Source organism: Gasterosteus aculeatus, chromosome 7 (assembly GCF_964276395.1).
Source record: "Gasterosteus aculeatus chromosome 7, fGasAcu3.hap1.1, whole genome shotgun sequence".
NCBI lineage: Eukaryota > Metazoa > Chordata > Actinopteri > Perciformes > Gasterosteidae > Gasterosteus > Gasterosteus aculeatus.
The window spans coordinates 27,857,146-27,877,950 of NC_135694.1; the positions used below are offsets into that span (position 1 = coordinate 27,857,146).

Here is a 20,805-nt window from a genome sequence, read left to right on the forward strand (position 1 = left end):
TTACCATATATTGAACTATTTTATTCTAGATAATGTATTGTGACTACTAAACAGTTTGAGCATGTGATTGATTCAGAGGAAACAATGTTACATTTAATTATACATTTACTGTGTTACTAAAATAAAGATTGAGTGTGTAGTTAATGGTTACCTCAACAATGAATGCAAAAAGCTGCTCAAGAATCTCTAGAAATCTAAAATTTGAAATCCCAGAAAAACATTTGCTTTTGTCAACAGACATATTGCACTTTTGACCATTTGTATTTAATAGCACTAAAAAGTAAACTATATTATGTATATCAACTAATACAATTGTGGACATCATTGAGACAAAAAATATAAAAATGGGATCTTAAAGTTTTTTGTAGTTCCATGTCCGAATTTGTTTATTAATTCAGAATTCACGATCAAAAACCTGCATCAGATACTGCTCACTTTGGGCAAAAGGTGATTAAGAACAAAAATAATTTTGATAAAATAACTGACGGCCGACATTAATGGTTTACTGACGTGTTGGTTGGACAATATCCTGTAACTCATGGTGCAAATGAAAGACATTACCGACTACAAAAAGAAAACAATCCCTGTATCATAAACAGACTATTTTTGTAAATGGTTAATATTTAGCAATAACTTAATAGAAATTTTACAGAAGTGAGGCTAATGTTTGCGCGACGACAGTTAAAAAAAAAAAAACTAATTGGATTTATTAAGGTACATCTGTATTAACAGCAGTTAAAGTAAAATCTAATTAAATCGATCAAGTCAGACTTATTTTTCAGCGAAGTAACACGGATTCAGTGCCTGGAGTAAAGAGGTAGTCTGGCACAAACATCTCAAGGATTAAAAGAGGAGATAAAGATCACATTCTTTTCACAGACGTGAAGTTGAACAATTGGCTTTGGTTTAGTCAGCACAAGTTAAGAGTAGTGATCCTTATCACATACTGACCTGCTAATTAAATCAGTGTTGGCAACCACTTTATAGATTAAAAAAAAAAAAAAAAAAAACACACACACGGCCGTCTGTGAGGACTCTGGGAATGCTTATAATGACAGTGTGAAAAAAAAAAAAAAATTACACAAGTCTGCGCCCCAACTATATTAAGACATTAACAAAGTCGCCCTTTAAGTGCAGGAACACATCATTCACTTACAGGGTCAGAGAGCCAATTAAAAAAATAATTTAAAATGCAAATGTCTCAGAACTTCACACTGCAGTGTTGTGTACCTTATCTGAATCAACTGTACATGTCACACCATTCAGACTCGTTCAGATAATGCACTCAAAATGTTCTGTAATATACAAACCAGTGAGCGCTTCACGTAAAAAAATAAATGTCTGAGCCACGATCTCCATGTCTCAACATTCTCCTTAAGACAAACCAATAAACTATAAAGAAAAAAAAAAAAAGAAAAAAAACTTTGGATATGCTTTTGTTCAAAATTAAACCATCGAGTTGTCTTTTCTCCCCTTCAAGTACAGTACATCGTTATGGAGCCGGTCTCCTCACTGCTACGTTCCCTCTCTGGGTCACCCAGGCGGCATCAACTCAAAAACCTGTGTGCTCTTCCTAACTCCTCAGCCAACGTTTTGGGGCAGCACGCCCCACCGGGGAGGAAGGGGGAAGGAAGCGGAGGGCACGATGTATTGGGACTTAGAACAGAGCAATAGGAGCCTGATTAACCGTAGCGGCGACGGCTGAAGTCCTCTGAAAGCGGCGCTGGACGCATGCGGCGGGCTACTTCTTCCTGTTGTGTTGCCTCCGCGCCTGCAGCCTCTGGCGAGCGCCGGATGGCTTCGATCCCGCTCCGATTGAGAAGGAGGGAGCCGCCGGGGACCCTGAGGATAGAAAAGACATCGTACACGTCATTTCTCACAACTAAAATGATTGCCCGTAGTATTATTTCTTAAAAAGAAGTTTAGGAGTTTATAACCAAAGGGGAAGGTTTAGCCCGTGTAGTGAAAACCATAACAAGTCATCTAACAGCTTCTCCTAAATCCCCAACGGCCTTTAGCCCGCCGTAGAAAAACACATTGTTGTGTTACCGGGCCGTTCGGTTTGATCACGGCTCAGCTCACGAACGACAAGTCCTATTAAAAAAAAGGAAAAGGGGTACGCATGGATGACTTACCAAAAGGAACAGCGTTGAAGCTTTGTACTGGAGTTCCAGGGCTGCCAAAGGGAATTGGACCTGCAGCAGAAACAGCACTCTGGCCGAAGGATGGGGTAGACGTCCCTGCAGGGAAAACAGTGCACAACTTAAATAATAATTCCAACAATGTAATTAACTATCAAATGAAATAAAAGCTGTGCTATATGGGATCTATATTTTAGACCACAGGAGGGATTCTATGAGGCATAAATGATCCATAATTGTGTCTCAAAATCAGAGTGTAGGTTTTGCTGTGAAATCCCAAATCTCCCTGTAGCTCACTTAACATGATAAAATAAGCAACAACAATAGACAGTGCTTACCAAAAGCTGGTTTGTCAGTAGCAGCAGCACCAAAGTTGAAGGCTCCCATCTGTGGTGCCGGATTATTGGGGACCGGGGTTCCAAACTGGGGGCATGGCATAGCAGCACCGAAGTTAAACCCACCGGGGGCTGGCTGGGCGGGGCCGGCGGGCGCCAGCTGAGGAGCAGCACTGCCGAATGCGAAGGTGGCTGAGGGGGCGCTCTGAGTCTGGCTTGTTGCACCAAAGCTCGGCGCAGCAGAGGCTGCGGCCGAGGGAGCCGTGGTGACACCAAAAGCGAAACCAGCAGAGCTGGCGCCAAACGCTGGTTTGGTTGTGGTGACAGCGGCTGCTCCGAAAGGGAAAGGAGGGGGGGCGGTGTTGGGAGCAGGAGTGGATGAGGCTGCCCCGCTGCCTCCGAAGGAGAACTGTTTTGGTGCCGCCGTCGCGGAGCCGAAGGTGGACTGCGCTGAGGAGCCAAAGGTCGCCTGCGCAGCGGGTGCCGCTGAGGAGCCGAAGGTGGACTGTGCCGAGGAGCCGAAGGTCGCCTGCGCAGCGGGCGCCGCTGAAGAACCGAAGGTCGCCTGCGCAGCGGGCGCCGCTGTAGAACCGAAGGTCGCCTGCGCAGCGGGCGCCGCTGAAGAACCGAAGGTCGCCTGCGCAGCGGGCGCCGCTGAAGAACCGAAGGTCGCCTGCGCAGCGGGCGCCGCTGAAGAACCGAAGGTCGCCTGCGCAGCGGGCGCCGCTGAAGAACCGAAGGTCGCCTGCGCAGCGGGTGTCGCTGAAGAACCGAAGGTGGACTGTGCCGAGGAGCCGAAGGTCGCCTGCGTAGCGGGCGCTGCTGAAGAACCGAAGGTCGCCTGCGCAGCGGGTGCCGCTGAAGAACCGAAGGTGGACTGTGCCGAGGAGCCGAAGGTCGCCTGCGTAGCGGGCGCCGCTGAGGAGCCGAAGGTCACCGGCGTAGCCTGAGTTGCTTGAAACGACTGCTTTCCAAAGGAGAAGTTGGACTGGCTGGTGGCGCCAGCAGTGGTGGAGGCCGTGCTGGCCATGGCGAAACCTCCAAATGTAGTGGTGGTTTTCTGGCCAGGCGCCGAATGAGCAAAGGGAAACGCCTTCTGGTTTGCTGCTTGAGGGTCTTGCTGTGCAGCACCGAAAGAGAAGGCGCCGTTGCTGGAGGTCGTGGTAGCGGCAGCAGCGGGGGGAGCCGCGGTCGTGGTGGTAGCGGCTCCAAACTGGAACGGGCTCCCTGTACTGGGCGCCTGCGACGGGGCCGAGCTGGAGCTCGTCGTGGATGGTGCCGACCAGTTGCCGAAGAGGGATTTCACGGCTGGCTGGGCTGCGGGCTGAGTGGCGGTGATGGAGCCAGTGGTGGCTGCGGAAGTGGGGAGACTGGTCATGCCGGGGAAACCGGATGATGTAACGACGGTGCTGCTTGTAGAGCCACCAAACATCGAGGACGCACTACTCAAAGACAGCGTAGAAGCCGGGTTCGTGGTGGTGTAGGGGGGAGGCTGTCCAAAGCCGGCGCCCGCTGTGCCAGCGCCAAAGATGGGCGTGAAATTACTGGCGGGAGGTTTGCTCTCAGTGGCTGACGTAGCTGCGGAGGTGGTGGTGGTATTGGCGGCGGTGACAGAAAAAATTGGCTTGAACCCTGAAGCCAGCAGAGGGTTGGCGCTGCTGACGGACGCCAAGCTACCGGCTGGGGCGGTGACCGCAGCGGCAGCCGAGTAAGAAGGTGAAGAAGCAGCAGGGGTGCTCGCTAATCCAAACAGGTTTGATCCCGTCACAGGTGGAGCGCCGCCGGAAGCCTTGGAGACCTGACCCAGCACGTGGGCGAAGGCAGAAGAGGAATGGGAGGCCGGAGGGAGCTGCGGGGTCGCCACCGGAGTAGAAACCTTGAGGGTTAAGCCCCCGGACAGCACCGGAGTTGATGTTGCAGACACTACAGACACAAAACAAATGTACGATCAGTACATTACTACTCTGTAGTTTTGAGCTCTGTCTCAAATCAACCGTTTTCTAATACTGGATTAAAAATGTCTGAAGTCAAATCTCCTATAAGGTAACTCCAAAAGACGCCTGTATTCCACAGATGCCATCAACCTCAGTTCAGTGGTTGTACCTGTGGCAGTGTTGGCAGCAGATGTAGCGCTTGACGGAATACTGATCTTCATCTTCAGGGCCTCCAGCAGCGGGTTAGAGGTCGCGGGGGTCGTGCTGGCGCTGCTGATCGGGCTGGGGTCCAGGTTGATGACTGGGATGGCAGAGCTGGAGGCTGTGGGCAGAGGAGCTGCCAGCAGGCTGCTGAGGGTGGTGGAGCTGTAAGAGGTGCCCAGCTGGGAGGTAAGGGTGGCTGCCGGTGGGGCGGTGGACTTCTCTGGCTCAGGAGCTGACCAATTACAAAAATCAAAAGGAAGGTCAGGTGTAATGGCCCACACATACCAGTAAAAAAAAGAAAAAAGAAAACTGGCTTAGACATCTTCAAAACAAGCAGCTGCTTTGCAACACTAAATACATAAACCTTTGAGTCTCGAGTTTCCTCCGGAAGCAGAAAGACATTTTCTCAAAGCTACATTTCCAATGAGTCTGAATGTGTGAATGCGGGCTAACAGTGCAGCATGTCTCAAAAAGTGCAAAAGAAGTGTTGACTGGTGTATTGCTGTGGCCCCTCCCACTCACCGGGCGTCTCCAGGACCTTCTGGATCTTGCTGAGGGCAGCTTTCTTCTCTTCATCCAGGTCTTTCACAGTGATGGTGTAGCCCAGCTCCGGAGGCGGGGGCTGCAAATCAGTGAACACAGACTTGAGAAGAGAACTCTAGGTCACGGTGACACAGGACTACATGGAAAGGCGATGCTCCACTCCTTACCAGAGATATATGGTCATCCCGGTTGCTGGACACCAGCTGGATCTTCCGTTTCCTCTTTCCACCGCTCCCAGTGGAGTCAGCTGAGGTAGTCAACGGGACCTTGGGTACCGGAGTCAGTTTGGCTGCAACATCGTGGTACAAGAAGGACAATGAAACTAAATCACACTAAAAAGGCGTAACATAGTGTCTAATTCTATGCAACCAGCTCCAGTGTTGTCATGATGGGGGGGAATTCAAACGTAATACTACTTACAATACCAGGTTTCGAAACCAGGGATTAAAGTTAAGATCCTGGGATTTTTGATATGAAGATAAATATAACTAGGATGCGATTCCCACAAGATGTTTGTGACGGAAGAAAATTGAATCAAATTGAATCAATCTGGTGCACTTTGAGAGCCGAGTTATAAGGCTACGAAGAACTTGGTGCTCTAGAAAACAATGTATTCAATTGAGGCAAAAAGTCCAGCACGATTTCTTTCAAGAAGAAAAAAAAAATGCAAGGTCCAGATGTGAAAAGCCGACCACCATAACCACGACCTTCAGGAATCTGAATAATTGTTTAGTCTGATCACTGCATTCCTGGCTTTTGGTACCATGTTGAACTCGCAGGAGATTGCTGATATAAGACTCTTGCGTCAACAGCTTAACACGGGGATACTGCTGTTAATCAGGTTAAGCGTTTCACAGGTTAGCTCCATGCTGGAAAACGTGATGCATAACTGGGTCGAGAAGGGGCACAGATCTATTTATCCATTTGTTTTTAAGGGATATGAAATTACTAGTTCAAATAAAGTAGCCTGTAATAGCCACTGGGTAAAGTAACTTCATGCAGCTTTAACTATTGAAAAAAAAATAATATTAACAGTCCTGCTTCTTCAGCAGAGCTATACTACTAAGCTCGAGGAAGTCGTTTGCCTTTGGCGATAAACAGGACTTACAAGTCACAGGTGCCTTGTCTGAGGCCGTCTGGTCTGACCTCAGTGAAGAGGCTGCACGCGGAGACGGCCCGTTGTCCTCTCTGGCAATGAAACCACAAGTTACAAACTGCTAAATTAGTTTCAGTGCTTGGATGACTAGCGGGGATCCGGCAGAGACGTACCTGGGTCTCTTAGAAACTCCCTCTGGAGTCTGCGGGCGGGACGATCCGGGGCTGGACAGGGGGGAGCTGGGTGCTGACCGCTTCTTCCGCTGTGATTGAAAACAAGGAGGTTAAGCTTAACACGTCCCCTCTGTGTGTGCAGGGCCGTGTCGACTGTAACCACACGTAGTCGTTACCTGGCTGAGGCCGAGGGAAGAACTGTAGGAGCTCTGGATAGGGTTCCTCCTTGTGCCGGGGGTTCCTCTTGGGGCGTGGACCCCACTGCCAGAGCTGATGGAGGACGTGCGAGACCTCTTCATGATGGAATCTTCCGCCAGGGAGGGTACCCCTCTTTTCAGGTTTCCTGGCCTGAGGGGGGAAAACCATTTCCACCTACATTAAGGCTGCCCCAAATACAGTCAGTAAAACCACCGCTGCCATAGAAAAATTAAACTCACTTGGGGACCAGCTGTGACGGCGCCCCGTTGGGCAGAAGTGTCTCAAAAGCAGAATGTGTACTTCCTCCGCTGTCATTACGCCTTGGGAAAGGAGAATGGAACACCTCAATGGAGCGCATGCGTGAACAAGGTGCAGACCACTACTCAGTTAGAATATATTGATGCATGTACAACAGGAAAGCTGAAAAATGTAAAGCCTTTTTTGAGAAATGTGAGAGGTTGCCATCTCAATCTGTTACATCAAGACATTCAGACATGTTCCTTAATAATAGTAGCCTACGGCATCATGCGGACACAACAATGAGGCATACAGAGCAAAGCATTTAACTAGAAATCCATTTATTATTTATTGCATATGCAAGATTGAAAAGTGCTATATGGGAAGCATGCTCGACACATCAGCGAAAGAACCTCCTGCACAGCGGTAAGTTTTAAAGCATAATCTATGCCACGGATTTATATTATATTTTTTTGTGCATAAGAGATAATAGATGATACAAGAAAGATGTATGAAGGTTTTACAAGCCCCCTGTGGGCTACTCTTGGGATGGGATTTATACTGTCAAACGGTATTTAGTTTGATGACACCAGAATCTGATTTTAGCTTTGTACCTTCTTTTGCTTTTCTGCTCAGTTGTGAAGCTTTTGTCTTCATCTTCCACCTCTCTCTTGCGGCTTTCCTTCAGCACCTTGAGCACGCTTTCTCTGGAGCAGGGGTCCACTGGGGCCATGGGGAGCCCTGCACAACTCTGGTTTAAACTAAAAACAAGAAAATAGAGGAGAAGAAAAATGCACTGGTCAAAGTTTGTTCATTCAAACAGCAACGCAAAAGCAGCACAGTTGACACATTAGGCTTTTGTTAAGCACTGGACATAAATCACCAGCAATGTACCAAACCTTAGCGGACACAGTGTCAGAGACACTAAACACAAAGAGCTTAAAGGCAGAACATGGAAAGTAATCACAAGTTCTGAAAGCATACTTTGGAAATGGACAGTTAAGGACAAAATCTTAATAACAGTGTAACTCGTATGATGGCAGACAAGGTGTCGCCATGAATGTAGAGACCTGGGGGAGCTGTGGTGGTCCGGCCGGGCGATCTTCACCGTAACGGGGCTGAGGGCGGCCGGCGAGTTACGGGGGCTGAGGATGTTCTTCTTCCTGAAGCCATCCCACCTGACGGGAGGCAGGACTCCCACCGAGGAGACACCTGGCTGCTGCAGGGGATAGTGTCGCTGGGGGGTGATGGTGAATCTGCCTGCTGTGCCCAGCGGCTCCCTGGAAAAGATAGCAATGATATAATGCAAAAGATGCATTTAGACAATAACGCTTCTAGAATTGTCTGCGTCTGCACAATACCCAGTATAGGGTCTTACTCGACTTAACGATTGAGTTGATGCGGATACTTCATAAGACTTTTGAAGTTAATAATTCATGTAAAAGCATTTAACGTTAACTTCTGGGCGCAACGGCAACGTGGTTTGGTTATCAAATCGACTTACCCAGCAAATGACAGCCTCCTGTTTGGGGTGTAGACAGCATGGTTGGGTCGGGACAGTTTCTCCCGCAGCTGCTCTCGGGGATTTCTACCCGCTCTCGGCCTCACGGAGTCGGCGGTTGGACCTTCGGGTTTTCCGATGTAACTCCCCATGAGGAAATCCCGAGGGCTGAAAAGAAAGGAGTCACTTGCCAAGGATTCCCTCCGATAAATCCCAGTTTCAACGAGCCTTTCTCTAAAGTTTCCCTCCGCGTCCCGGAGCTCGGTTTTGTTTCTGCCGCTCTTGGTTCTCCCACGCGAGGCCACCGACACGCCGGTCCCCCACCAACTCCACAACCAGCGACGCAGCGCGGGTGGTAGGTTCACCCCAGCTCGGGGATTGAGGCCTAACCTGGCGGGAAATAGTTCCCCGCTGAGATAGCAACACACAATACAAAACAATGCAAGAAGAAAACTCACAAAAAGAAACGTAGGAATGAAATAAAGAGCGAGACTAACCACGCCTAGAGCTAGGATAATCGCTAACGTTAAACGTTTCTCTCTAGGTGACATGGCGGCAGCGCGCCGCCGGAGGACTCTCATATCCCATCATGCTGCTCTTCTGACGCTACTTCTTCTTCTTTGGTTTTAGGAAGGCGGGGGGTCGCAGCTTTGGTGATGCGGCGCCACATACCGAGCTGGAGTTAAAGATGATTCATAAAACACACGAATTGTTTCAATATAAGTGGTTATGATAATAACTCCTGTCAATCTTAATCGATTTCTGCTCAGTCAGTTTTCGGTTTCTGATATTTTTCGTAAGTAATATCGGAAATGATAGATTGTTGGGTGGTCAGACTGATACTGTTTAGATAAACTTTGGAGTTGAGAGGAGGAATGAAAAAGACCAGAAAAGCAAAAACATAAGTGGACCTTGAGTTCAGATCTTTTTTCCACACTACTTATCACAGATAACGGCGTTAAACGGGTTTATTTTGATTAACCATAACGTAAAGTATTTAGTAATGTCACAATAAATACACATTGCTAACCTTCTCATGCATACGACAGAACAACATACGTTTTGACAGCCCTGAGATTAATACTCATGAAGTTTGATTGTAATCATTTATATTAAATGGTTAATACTAAATATTTCGGTCTTTGTTGATATAACATTTCTTTCTCCATAAAAACAATGAAATTGTGCTCAGTCTTGAGCCTTTTTTTTTATAAATAAGCTTCTTTTTCAGAATTGTTAGATACATAAAAAAAATGCAATACATCTTTTTCTCCTGGGGAATCGCACAAGTCACAAACACTTACTCGCTTTATTGAATGAACGGACATTCCTCAAACTAAAAAATTGCCACTTTAGTGTACAAATGCACTTTTATTTTAGCCAAGTTTCTGAAACGCAACCTGTCGTTTCTTTGCCGTCTCTTGCGCTGAGTGGCAACATTTGGACTTCAAAGGTTTTGTCAAATGCCCCGTAGTCCACACAAAAAGCCCCTTTCTCCAAGGAAAGGCAAGACTCAAAGCGGTGACCCCAGAGGACCTCGTCCTCCGTGTAGGATGTCCTGGCCTGGCATGTCATACCTGCATCACAACAGAGCATCAGAAGGTCAGCCAACTGTCACTTCATTGGAGACCTGACTAAACTTAAGAACAGCGTTAGCATCAGGGCGTATGTGATGTCATATATATGTCATAATGTTCCATCCACATTGACAAGGGTCAGAGTAGATCAAAACATCTCTCTGTCCTAAGGATTAAGTTTAAGATTAAGGTATTTTTACGAGCTGCGCCATTAAACCCTTCGCCGACCCTTCTTTTGGGGCAGTAAAGGATTTAAAAACGTTATGATTTGTCCTCTACACACCTGATGCTTCCACGATGCCCTCCAGGATGACAATGATCTCAAAGGTCTCCCTCCTTAAACGCTCGGAACCCAACTCCCAGAATGGGCTGCTTTCGTTGATGATGTGGGTGATGGTCTGGGGCTCCACCAGAAGCAATCTGTCCCCCCCCGGTGTCGTAGCCCAGGTTGATTTCCGACTGCTCCAGTGGGATGAACTCGCCCTCCTTGGTCTGCCTGGATTTGATCAGCTTGGCTCGGATTTTGGCGTCCACCATGTGGCTCGCTCTCAAATCTCCGACGCGGAAGAGCATGCACAGCTTCTCGTCACGCTCACATATGACGCAGTGCTTGCTGAAGATCAGCGTCTGGGCTCTCTGCTGCGGGCGGGAGATCTTAACAAACATGCAGCCCACCATCAGAGCATCGGAAAATGGAGCCCAGGATGGACTGGACCGTCAGGAGCATCGTACCCGCGGGGCAGTTTGCGGTCACCATCCTGGAGCCGTACCCAATAGTCCTCTGGCTCTCCAACGAAAGCAGCAGGACAGAGAGGAAACTGTCAACATTTTGGAAACATGCCTTTCACTCTGGGTCGTGAACATGCGCAACGTCGTCCCGCAACCAGGCGCCGAAGAAGTAGATTCCGCCAAAGGCCACCCATGTGAGAGTGTAGCACATAGTGAAGACGAGAAGGAACCAGCAGAACCTGAGGTCCACTATCGTGGTGAAAATGTCTCAGATGAAGCGGCTCTTGTCCGCGATGGGGCCCAGATTGACCCTGCACTCGCCGTCCTTGGTGACGTAGCGTTGCCGCAGGTTGCTGGCGGTGACGTGCAGCGAGGGCTCGTCGCCCAGGAGCTTGCAGCGCTTCTTGTGACTCTTGGCGGCGTGCGGCTTCTCGATGGCGGACGCGGGAATGTTGCCGCTGCCAGTGGAGCCTCTCGATTGCCCGGCTGCCCCAAGAGATGTCTCAAGTCGAAGTGACCCTGAGCAAGACACCTAATGCCTAATTGCTCCCTGGGCAAAATGTGAAAAGCCACGGGTTTAAAGTGTAATGTAAGTCGCTTTGGATAAAAGCGTCTGCTAAATGACCTGTAATGTAACAGGAGGTCTCATTCGCCTGAAGTGGGGTGAACAGTGTCCCAGTCGCTGCGACAATGTATTACACACGAAGGGATTAACTCTAATCTTCAAAATGAATTGGAGAAACACCATGGAAGACGACGGATTTGAAAAGATTAGAAGAAATTGCCAGGCTTAGATAGAGAATTATTCAGATCCAGATGAACCGTGGTGAATTCACATGTCTCTTTTTAAACAGTGCAGTAATTATTGTATCACAAGAATAACAAACATACAAAAAATGTAAAGTTTCTGAGCCAATCAGAAGGACAGGATTTAGGGCGTCTTCTTTTTTTTACCACAATATCCTGGATTTACAGCATGTCCAAGTGCTGTGATTAGTTTTGATTTAGTATCCACTAACGTGTGTAAGTTTTATCCATACATAGACATAAGCGGCAAGAAGGAAAAGATGTTTACAGACATACTTCCTTCATGTCACTAAAAATAGTAAAATGCTCCACTTTTAATGTAAACTGTGACGTGCACATATACTTAATATGATCCATAAATTAGATCTATTTATATACCAGAAGACGCAGACCGAGCCCCTCTTTACAGCAGGAAACTAAAATGACCTTTACACAAAGGGACTTAGTAGAAGACTATATTAGTCTATTATAGAACAATAATGAATGAATAAGGAAGGAATAACTGCTATGATGCTAATAGATGCGCTCCTACTTGTATCGCGTTCTTGGCACTCTTCCACTTACAGCAGTGCAAATGAAAGCATTGTCATTTCTGATGTTATATAAATTAAACAATCAATCAGTTAATGGGGAAAATAATCAACACAAAATTATGCAAGATTCAATTACAAAATAAATAAGAAAGAGTCTTAAAAATAGGATTGCGAAATTACAAACCAGTAAAACAAAACAATAAAATACATACAGTGCATTGTCAGCTTGTTTATAACACATGGACAACTTAATTTAGGCTCTTAATAGATCAGAAAACTACACTCTTGAACTACTAATTTGTTGTGTATAAAATACAGTGTTGATTACTTCCAACATATGTACACCTCAAATTAAAGCATTGTTATCAACACAATCCAGATATCTACCACTGATTCATCTTCTATAAGGGTGAAAAATAGAAATAAATAGCATACCTTTAGAGCACCCTTTAAGATGAAGACAGCTGCTGCCAGCACTCCACTTCCTTGCTGCAGACATGCAACAGGTTGGATCCGATGAAGAAGCTCTGCAGTCAGCGAGGACGCTCTGCTGTGACTGTCTCTGCGGCTGCAGCTCCACAGAACATGAAACTATAAAGTTTAAAAATAAATTTTACTAAAATATCAGTTTTCCTTCAGTTTCAAACCATAATTGTCCCTGATTGATCCTGGGAAGCAACAAGGTTTGAGGAGCATGAATGTGTCCTTCTCATAACATTCACGTCCCTTAGGTGCAAGTGAACACTTTGGTGTGCTGGTGTTGCAAAGATGAGTTCAAAGGTGCTTCAAATCATAGAGATAAAACATTTGGTGGACTATGAATGTTTAGAGCATTCCACAGAAGCACAGCTTATGTGATTGATTTCATGCATTCAGAATGGTGAATGCAGGAAATAGTTAAGATTTCTTAAACATTTATTCAGTTATTGTGTAAAAATAAAACCATGTTACCGTTAGTATTTGTTCACACATGGTGAAGGACACATTGCACAACAATAATGTAAAATGGCTGTCTGCTAAACTCACCAGTCAAGAATAAAAGGTCTGAATCAGGTGTGTGTTTTGGTTTATTTGGACAAGTAATAAATACATAACAGAAGAGTTCAGTTTATTAGGTTGAAGGTATATTTAACTAAATGGTCTTTAGTGGCATTAAAGCTAAAAAAAACAACTCAAAACAGACGAGCTACAGATGCGTTTGATGAACAATGTGTAGCAAAGTAAACCTTAGAAACAACGTCAACAGATGGGAGGTCGCTGGTTACACAACCTCAGTGGGCTTTGTGGTGGTAAACCACTCAAGCTATAGGGCCGAGGATGCTGGGGTAAAGGAGCCTCTGATCAAAGAACCTGTGCGGGACTAATTGCAGTCTGGACACTGAGAAGGAACGTATATACCGCAGATTGAGGTATAAGCTGGTTTCAATCAATCAAGCAGGGCGACCATGTTCTCTGGCAAAATCTGTTCGACCACACATGTAAATGCATAGGTTACAGCAAGGGAAAATGGAAGTGAACATAGGCATAAAACTTATTTTTCTCCGAGGAAAACGTGCTGCAGTCTCTTCTTTTGCACCAAGTGTTTATTTGATTTTGGTCAAAGCCACAGCTCTCCTCTCCGTATTCTGAAACAAGGCACGGATCAGATTCTTCAACTCCAAACTGGAAAACTCAGACGCCAGCGGACCTTTGCCGTCAGCCCACCTGTGGAGAGGAACCACAGAAGACGCATTATAAAATGAGGAGCGTAGAGGGGCCTTTGCCGTAGCCGCTTCAACTTATTTTAAAGATGCACAGCATTACTTTAAGAATTGAGCCGAGCAAATGTACCAATAAAACAGCGGGCATAACAGGAGATCACTAATTAACCTCAGTTAACTAAAGTCTGGAAGACAGTTGAGCAGAAAAAGCCTGAATATAACCACAGATTTAAAAAAAACTCCCTGACGGTGTTTTTATTTACTTTAACCTATTGATACTGACCTGTCGACTATCTCCTGCAGGTTGGCCCGCAGCACAATGACCAGCTCCTTGAAGGTAGTCCACTTCCTCACATACAAAGGCACTTCCTCCTGATACTTTTTGTTCTTGTTTTCCTCGGCCAGAGGGATGAAGACCAGCGGACCTTCCTCAACGATGGTCTGGCACAGAGTGTGCAGGTGCTCCCCGTCCTCGGAGGAAATATCCTGTAGACGGTTAGAATGAGAAAGGAATCAATACGGCAATGCTATGCGTATACCATTTCTTGGTATAGTGGAACAACTATCTAGCTTTTTAAAATCAAATGTGTTAATCTCACAGCCAACATTCACCCAATTCTTTGGGTTTTGGACTGCGAAATTATAAAAATCAGCATACTCATGCTCATCTTAATCCCAGACCTGTTTAATAGTTAACCTGTTTAACATTTAAAAATGTTTCAAATCTTTGTAATTTTACCAAATCAACTCCTTTGTATTGGTAATAAGCCCAGACCGTCTTCAGAAAGAGGGGCTATTTTGATTTTCAATTTACAAAAGGACAAACCTCCAGCATCATTATTTTGGCAAGGACTTCGGTGATGGCGGTGTTGAGGAGGTTGCCCATGGCCTTACAATAGATGCTGACTGGAAGGACATCCTGCCACACTGTGCCCAACTGCTTCAACTGATGGATGACCTACAATCACACGGGCGGATGATCAAGGAGTTAGAAGCAGTGCTTGCATGAGAATATGAATTGAGCACCATTATCGCTTGAACATTCAAACACAATGCAGCCTCTCAAATCAATGCAGTGTATTTTTCAATACACTCTCATTATTAACAACAAACAAACAAACACTTTATTTTCACAACCTTTTCCCTCACCTGTCTTACTGCTTTGCTGGCTGCTATGTAGTTGTCTTCATCATCCAGGTTGCAGAAATTGTGAGCGGTGGAAAGTCTCTCCAGCAGCTCAGCTCTCTGGACGTTCATCTGGGCCAAAAAGCACTGAGCGCCTGGAGGAAAATAATAAAAGGGAGCTCAGCACATCTCAAAGCACTCTGCAGATTTGCATATAAGAGATGCATAGCTAAAGGACTTTAGCCTGCTGGTGGCCCACAAAAGAAATAGTGACCCGTTGTCTGTTGACCATCGACGGCCGAGAACGATTGTTTTGCAGATTCATTTCTGCATTAAATTGTGATGGCACACACTTTGCTATTGCTACAGTAGAACTGTTTATTCACCAAGCTTCCTGAATCCAGGCACCATGTCAACAAATGTTGTGATGCCCTCGCTGAGGGGCTGTGGAAGGTGAGCTCTGAAATGGTGGCCCAGGGTGAGCAGGTGGTGGGCCAAGTACATGCAGTTGTTGTGCTGGATGGCCGCCAGGTGAGGGAACTTCAGCAGGTTCTCCCTGGGTGGAGAGGTAGAGAAGAAACAAAGAAGGTAACTATTCACACCTTCAGGAGGATGAGTTTGATCTAATCATCTACGCTATCTGATGGAAACACCCTTACTTGTGGTACGTCGGGACGACATCGTAGAACAGCTGGAAGATGTTTCTCACGGTAAAGAAGAGTTGTAATGCGCTGAAAAGAAAACAGGAACACTGGATATCAGCTTCAACCCTCCTTCATTTAGGAACGTTGGACTCCCACAGAAGACGGCAGAGTCCCCAGGTACTGAAACGTACCATTGTGTGGAGCTTCCAACGGCTTCACACAGGGTGCCGAGCGCCAGCTCCATCAGCTGCTGCACTGACTCGCTGATGCGGCAGGCCGGTAGACACAGACTCCACGCAGACAGCTGCTTTGTGTTCTCCATCGTTATCTCGTCCTTTGTGGACCCTTGCTTCACCTTCAGCTCCGACGCCGGAGCAGGCAGCTTGGGCAGACGCAGGTTGTAGACCGACGTGATCTGACGGAGGACAATTGGGAGGGAAATGATGGAACTGATTACAAGTAAACAAACAAAAAGCATCCGGAGAAAGACCCTTTCAGTTTGCAAACAACAGGGGTAAAAGGAAGAGTGCAGTGAACTACAGTGAATAGCGTTTTTGTCATTTTGAATGAATGATTTCCTCGAGAGTAAAGATCTTGTCACTACAGATGCCCCCGTATTAAGAACCATCTCAAACATTTGAATCACACAATAATGTTGATACATAACACAAAGACCTGCATACTTTGATGGTGTTGTGCATCTTGGAGGTCATGAGCTTGCGTGCCGCCACAATGACATCTTTGCACTTCTTGGTGGCAAAGTGGCAGTTGACGTCCCTGGCATATTTGAGCAGCTCTGTGGAATCTCCCTGCAGATACTCCATCTCCTTCAGGGACTTCTCAAACTCCTCAGTTTCCTTGATCACCTTGAATGCATGCAGCAAAAAAAAAAAAAAATATATATATATATATATATATATATTTTTTTTTTAGTAAAACTGACTACTGTACGTAGAACATAATCACACTAAACAAAACTGCTGTTGGGTCCATACAGTGTTGTACTTCTCCAGCTGGCTGCTGTTGGTGGGGATGGAGTAGATCAGACACTCGTGAATGATGCATCGGGAAATTTCCTCCCAAATCAGCTCCCCCAAAATAGCCGAGAGCTTTCTATCGCCAATGGACACATCTGGAGAATAACAACAATTACTACACAGTGACATTAAGTGGCACCTTTCACTGCTATATGGACCCGACTGTACTGTACCAAGTAGGTGTGAGTGCAGCGTCCTGAGCACCAGGAGCACTTTGCTGTAGACTTGCGAGGGAGTGGATTTCTCATTGTGGCTCTCCTCCAAACACTGTAACGCCATGATGGTTCCCTCACCGGGCTGCTCCGCTACCCTCACCGACAGCGACGGGTACATCACCAAAGGCTTCAACACGGTCTTCAGCAGCACCTGACCTGATCAATAACAGCAGTAATCAGCACTGAGCCGGTTCTCATCCTGGATGCATTGGGCCTGAGAGAGATTGATGGATTAAACGGAGCAATGCCCACATCAGTTGTTAAGTTACACAAAGTGCGGTTATGCAAAAGATATGCGTTCATACATTGTCCACCACAGATCACTGATCAGTTACAGTTTTCCACTTTGCAAAAAAAACAAAACTTAACCCAGACCAGTGTGTGCACGGTATGAAATATGCAATATAAACAGACTATGACACTACTGCATGTTTAACAAAGCTCTTACTGAAGAGTTTGATCTTGTGTTGAAGGTCTCCCTGGATGGCCAGAGCTTGCAGGACGCAGCACAGCAGAGCAGGTGGCTTCGCTTCACTGTCCTTACTGCAGGCATGGCTCAGGTTCAGTTCCACCTTCAGGAAGGACTTCATACCCGCAGGCTCTGGTGGACACACGTGCCAGTCACTACTAATGTATTTCCCTCAGAGCCATTCTCAGTTAAGTTGGCAGGCAACTTAAACACATTACACTTCTATTTTTACATTAGATTCTACTTTATTGTCATTGCACAGAGTACAAGTACTGAGGCAACGAAATGCAGTTAGCATCCAACCAGAAGTGCAAAATAGCAAAAAGTGCATGAGTATGTGCATATGTAAAGTGTAATAAGTGAATAGATATGTACAGTAAGAAATAGATATTCAATATGAACAGTAGGAAATGTATATGCAATATGAACAGTAAGAGGTATTGTAGGTATAAGTACGATTAATACAGTAATAAAAAATAAAAACATTCTGGTGCAAATGTTCAGTGGCTGGAACAGGGTGTGGCAGTCAAGCCAGGGTGGAGGGGTGAAGTACAGTCACTGAGGGAGAAGTGTGTGTGGGTGGGTGGGGGGCAGAGTTTAGTAGAATGACAGCCGCAGGGATGAAGCTGTTCCTGAACCTGCTGGTCTGGGGACGGAGGAGGGAAAACAGTCTGTGGCTGGGGTGAGAGCTGTCCTTTTAGACAAAGCTTCTAACTTAGCAAAGTATTGAACAGGCAATTGCATTGGTCCCATTTCGGTTGCAAATACTGAAATCTTTACCCTTCGATGGCGGTATTTTCCAGATGACGAGGCGCTTCCATTCATCTCCCAGGTGGTAAATTAAGTTCTCTCTCTGCACCGTCAACTCTGAGCTGAGAGCACTGAGCAGCGGCAACTGGGAGCTCTTCCAGCCCTTCAGTGAATCCACGCCGGCTCTTGCCTAGAAAAATTTAAATCTGTCAAATCAGTATCAATCATGATACTTACGCATTCATTTATATATATATAAAAATTTCTAGGGTTATAAGTGATGGTGTACTTTCATGTGCTAATAGCAGCTGACAGACTGTTACAAGATTTGTCCTGTACATAAAGAAGGATATAAATCAGCCCGAGTACAGAGTTAAGGTACGGTTGAGTAGACGTAAAATGGAGAACTCTTACTCTTTCCAACTCGTTGGCCGCATCAACATACTTTTTTTCCTGCAAAGCTTTGTTGAACTCCTCCATTGCACTGTGAAACTGAATCACACAGAAGATATTACATCCACAGAAACATTCAAACATATGGACGATCACAACACCAGAATCTTTCCTTGTGTAATTCGAGAGAGCTAGACTTGTATATAATATATTTATAATATCCACAATCTGTCTATCTGAGATAAATTAAAATTTTCTGATGGTAATTTTAATGTAATGAAATTAATAGTAAGTGTTAAATAACATTTCACTAAACAAAATGTCATGTACAATGTACCTCCTTTAGATGCCCAAGCATGGTTATGATGACAGTATTTTTCTCCAGCTGCTGCTTCAGCTTTGCATACTCAGCTACAGCCACATGGATGTTCTGCTGCACCTGTGTCAGCACACACAAACACCAGTTAAAATCTATGGCTGCTGCAAATACACCTCAACTACAACTGCTGCATTCCGCAATCTGACTCTGACTGATTGACAGTTTCAGACTCACCTCGGACTCAATGCAGTTTTTAAGGCCATCCATTTCTTTGGAAACCTCATCAACCTGTACCATTAGCTCCTCTGATCCTTGGAGACTAGGGAGGAAGTCACTGTACCGCTTGTTCATCATGTCACATACTTCTTCCTATTTAAAAGAAACAAAGTAAAGAGTTATGAGATTGATTGTAGCGAGATGGACCTTTTTCTTCAGGCCAAGAGAATTGGTTTGTGTGGTTTTTTTTTTTATTTTTAAAGCAAACATTGGGGAATAGCTGTAAGTATATTAAAATAATATAATAACCAATTCAGTTATGTGTCAAAAAACAGAACCAAGAGCAACAATATAACTTTAACAACAATAAATCACGCATTTAATTGAGGACACTGTAATAAAGAATAGCAAAAAAACATTGCATTTGAAAGAACAGAATGATGGCTCCGTTGACCAGTTGTTTGTAGCACAACTCCTCTCCATAACATGCATAACCACCATCAAATCCATAACGACCCTCAAAGGGGTACTACACTTTATAAACGTCACCATGACAACGTTCACATGTAAAACTTGTGCACAAGGCGTTGGAGGGAGTAGTCACTCAAAAAATACTATGCAAAATAATATGTTAAATAATATTAATACAATAACACTTCAGGACAGGAACGTAACACGAGTAACGCTAAATGCTCTTTTCTCGAGGATTCAAATAGCGGTAACGCTCGTTTAATTGGACGTAGCAGAGCCACGTAGCCACAGACTTGCTCGTGGAAATGCACCAAATGAAAATAGCTGGATAGTAACTTAACGTAAGCTAATGTAACGTTAAATGTCTATTTGTAGCTGCATGTTATTTCACGGAGCACCGCCAAAGATTTGCTCTAAAGATTTCACGCCGTTCATTTGTTAACGCTAACTGCTAACGTTGCTTCAAACTTTACTTAACGTTAGGCTAACGTAGCTAATGCTATGCTAGCTAGTAGATTTACCTTCGTATCTTCCACTTTGCGAGACATTTTGCTAATTTTACCGGACAGGTCCTCTTTCTCCAGTTTGCCAGAGCTGGCGAGCACTTCAGTCACAAACGACGCCATGCTGTAACAACACAGTAACGTTATAATGTTTCACTAAAGTGTGTGACAGGTCACCACAACAATTCAGAACCCGCCAGGCGGCCTGATTGGCCCCGCGATGACGGCGACGGGATCCTGCGCCCGCAGGAGGCGCGTCAGCGGAAGTTGAAAATCCCTGATTGTCACGTGACAAACGTATGCCCAATCAGGCGGGGATAAAAATACTGAGAAGAAATAACTTTCTTTATGATTTAGTCAGGAAGCGGAGTGCAAAAGCAGGCCACCACATTGGAAGTTTTGTAGCACTGCAATACTCTAATGAGACACACAACAATACCATACGGGGAAAAATACTGAAATTGTTACTTTACATAATTGCTAGACGTCCAGATCTGGAGGCAGGGGGCAGAGGAAGAATGTTCACTGCAGAACAAGAGACCCATATAGTCAACATGGTGACTGCAAATGATTCCATAAGGCTACGAGAAATACAGCAGTGCATAACTGAAGATGACACCACCTTTCAAAACCTACACAATGTGAGCATTTCTGTTTTATGTCATGTACTTTCCCGCAACAGAATCCGAAACAGAGTCCCTTCTGAAAGAAACAGTGAAGGTGTGAAACAACAGCAATATGACTACGTGCAGGTAAGCTATAGTATAATTGGTACTGAATCTGGAAGTGCATGCTGTAGTGCTGTGCATGGGCCTGCTGTGCTGCATTTGTTTTGTCTTGTCCAGAGAGTGATGGAGCTGGAGGCAGATGTCATGGGCTGCTTTTTGTGGATGAGGCAGGTTTTAACCTCCCTAAAACCTCCCTCCTCTGCAATGTCTTCCATGGTTGTTGTAAA

At 45.5% G+C, this 20,805-nt stretch overlaps 2 protein-coding genes and 1 pseudogene across 4 annotated transcripts; all 3 read right to left on the bottom strand.

Annotated features, from left to right (window-relative positions):
- Nucleotides 1-358: 358 nt before the first annotated feature.
- pom121 (POM121 transmembrane nucleoporin) lies at nucleotides 359-9,021 on the bottom strand. 2 transcript variants are annotated; one of them, XM_078106814.1, is made up of 14 exons: nucleotides 8,366-8,984; nucleotides 7,932-8,141; nucleotides 7,476-7,622; nucleotides 6,864-6,944; nucleotides 6,603-6,774; nucleotides 6,427-6,515; nucleotides 6,266-6,345; nucleotides 5,325-5,446; nucleotides 5,137-5,236; nucleotides 4,580-4,846; nucleotides 3,313-4,399; nucleotides 2,480-3,276; nucleotides 2,136-2,240; nucleotides 359-1,842 (listed from the first exon to the last, which is right to left on the bottom strand). In XM_078106814.1, exons 1-14 carry the CDS (start codon nucleotides 8,941-8,943, stop codon nucleotides 1,742-1,744), a joined length of 3,936 nt encoding a protein of 1,311 aa, XP_077962940.1. In that variant the 5' UTR covers nucleotides 8,944-8,984; the 3' UTR covers nucleotides 359-1,741. The 2 variants fall into 2 exon arrangements, with proteins under 2 accessions (XP_077962940.1, XP_040039196.2); XM_040183262.2 differs by having other exon boundaries at nucleotides 2,480-4,399; nucleotides 8,366-9,021.
- A 668-nt stretch (nucleotides 9,022-9,689) lies between these two features.
- LOC120822910 (G protein-activated inward rectifier potassium channel 4-like) lies at nucleotides 9,690-12,227 on the bottom strand (annotated as a pseudogene). Its single transcript, XR_013468066.1, has 3 exons — nucleotides 12,221-12,227; nucleotides 10,223-11,187; nucleotides 9,690-9,939 (listed from the first exon to the last, which is right to left on the bottom strand). The product of XR_013468066.1 is annotated as a G protein-activated inward rectifier potassium channel 4-like (transcript).
- An 830-nt stretch (nucleotides 12,228-13,057) lies between these two features.
- Nucleotides 13,058-20,164, bottom strand: zw10 (zw10 kinetochore protein). Its single transcript, XM_040179595.2, has 16 exons — nucleotides 19,869-20,164; nucleotides 18,895-19,029; nucleotides 18,679-18,780; nucleotides 18,363-18,440; nucleotides 17,979-18,138; nucleotides 17,178-17,330; nucleotides 16,688-16,885; nucleotides 16,473-16,609; nucleotides 16,161-16,343; nucleotides 15,669-15,892; nucleotides 15,493-15,564; nucleotides 15,220-15,389; nucleotides 14,858-14,988; nucleotides 14,535-14,666; nucleotides 13,992-14,194; nucleotides 13,058-13,712 (listed from the first exon to the last, which is right to left on the bottom strand). The coding sequence occupies exons 1-16, from the start codon at nucleotides 19,971-19,973 to the stop codon at nucleotides 13,592-13,594; spliced, it is 2,304 nt and encodes a 767-aa protein (XP_040035529.2). The 5' UTR covers nucleotides 19,974-20,164; the 3' UTR covers nucleotides 13,058-13,591.
- Nucleotides 20,165-20,805: the final 641 nt, after the last annotated feature.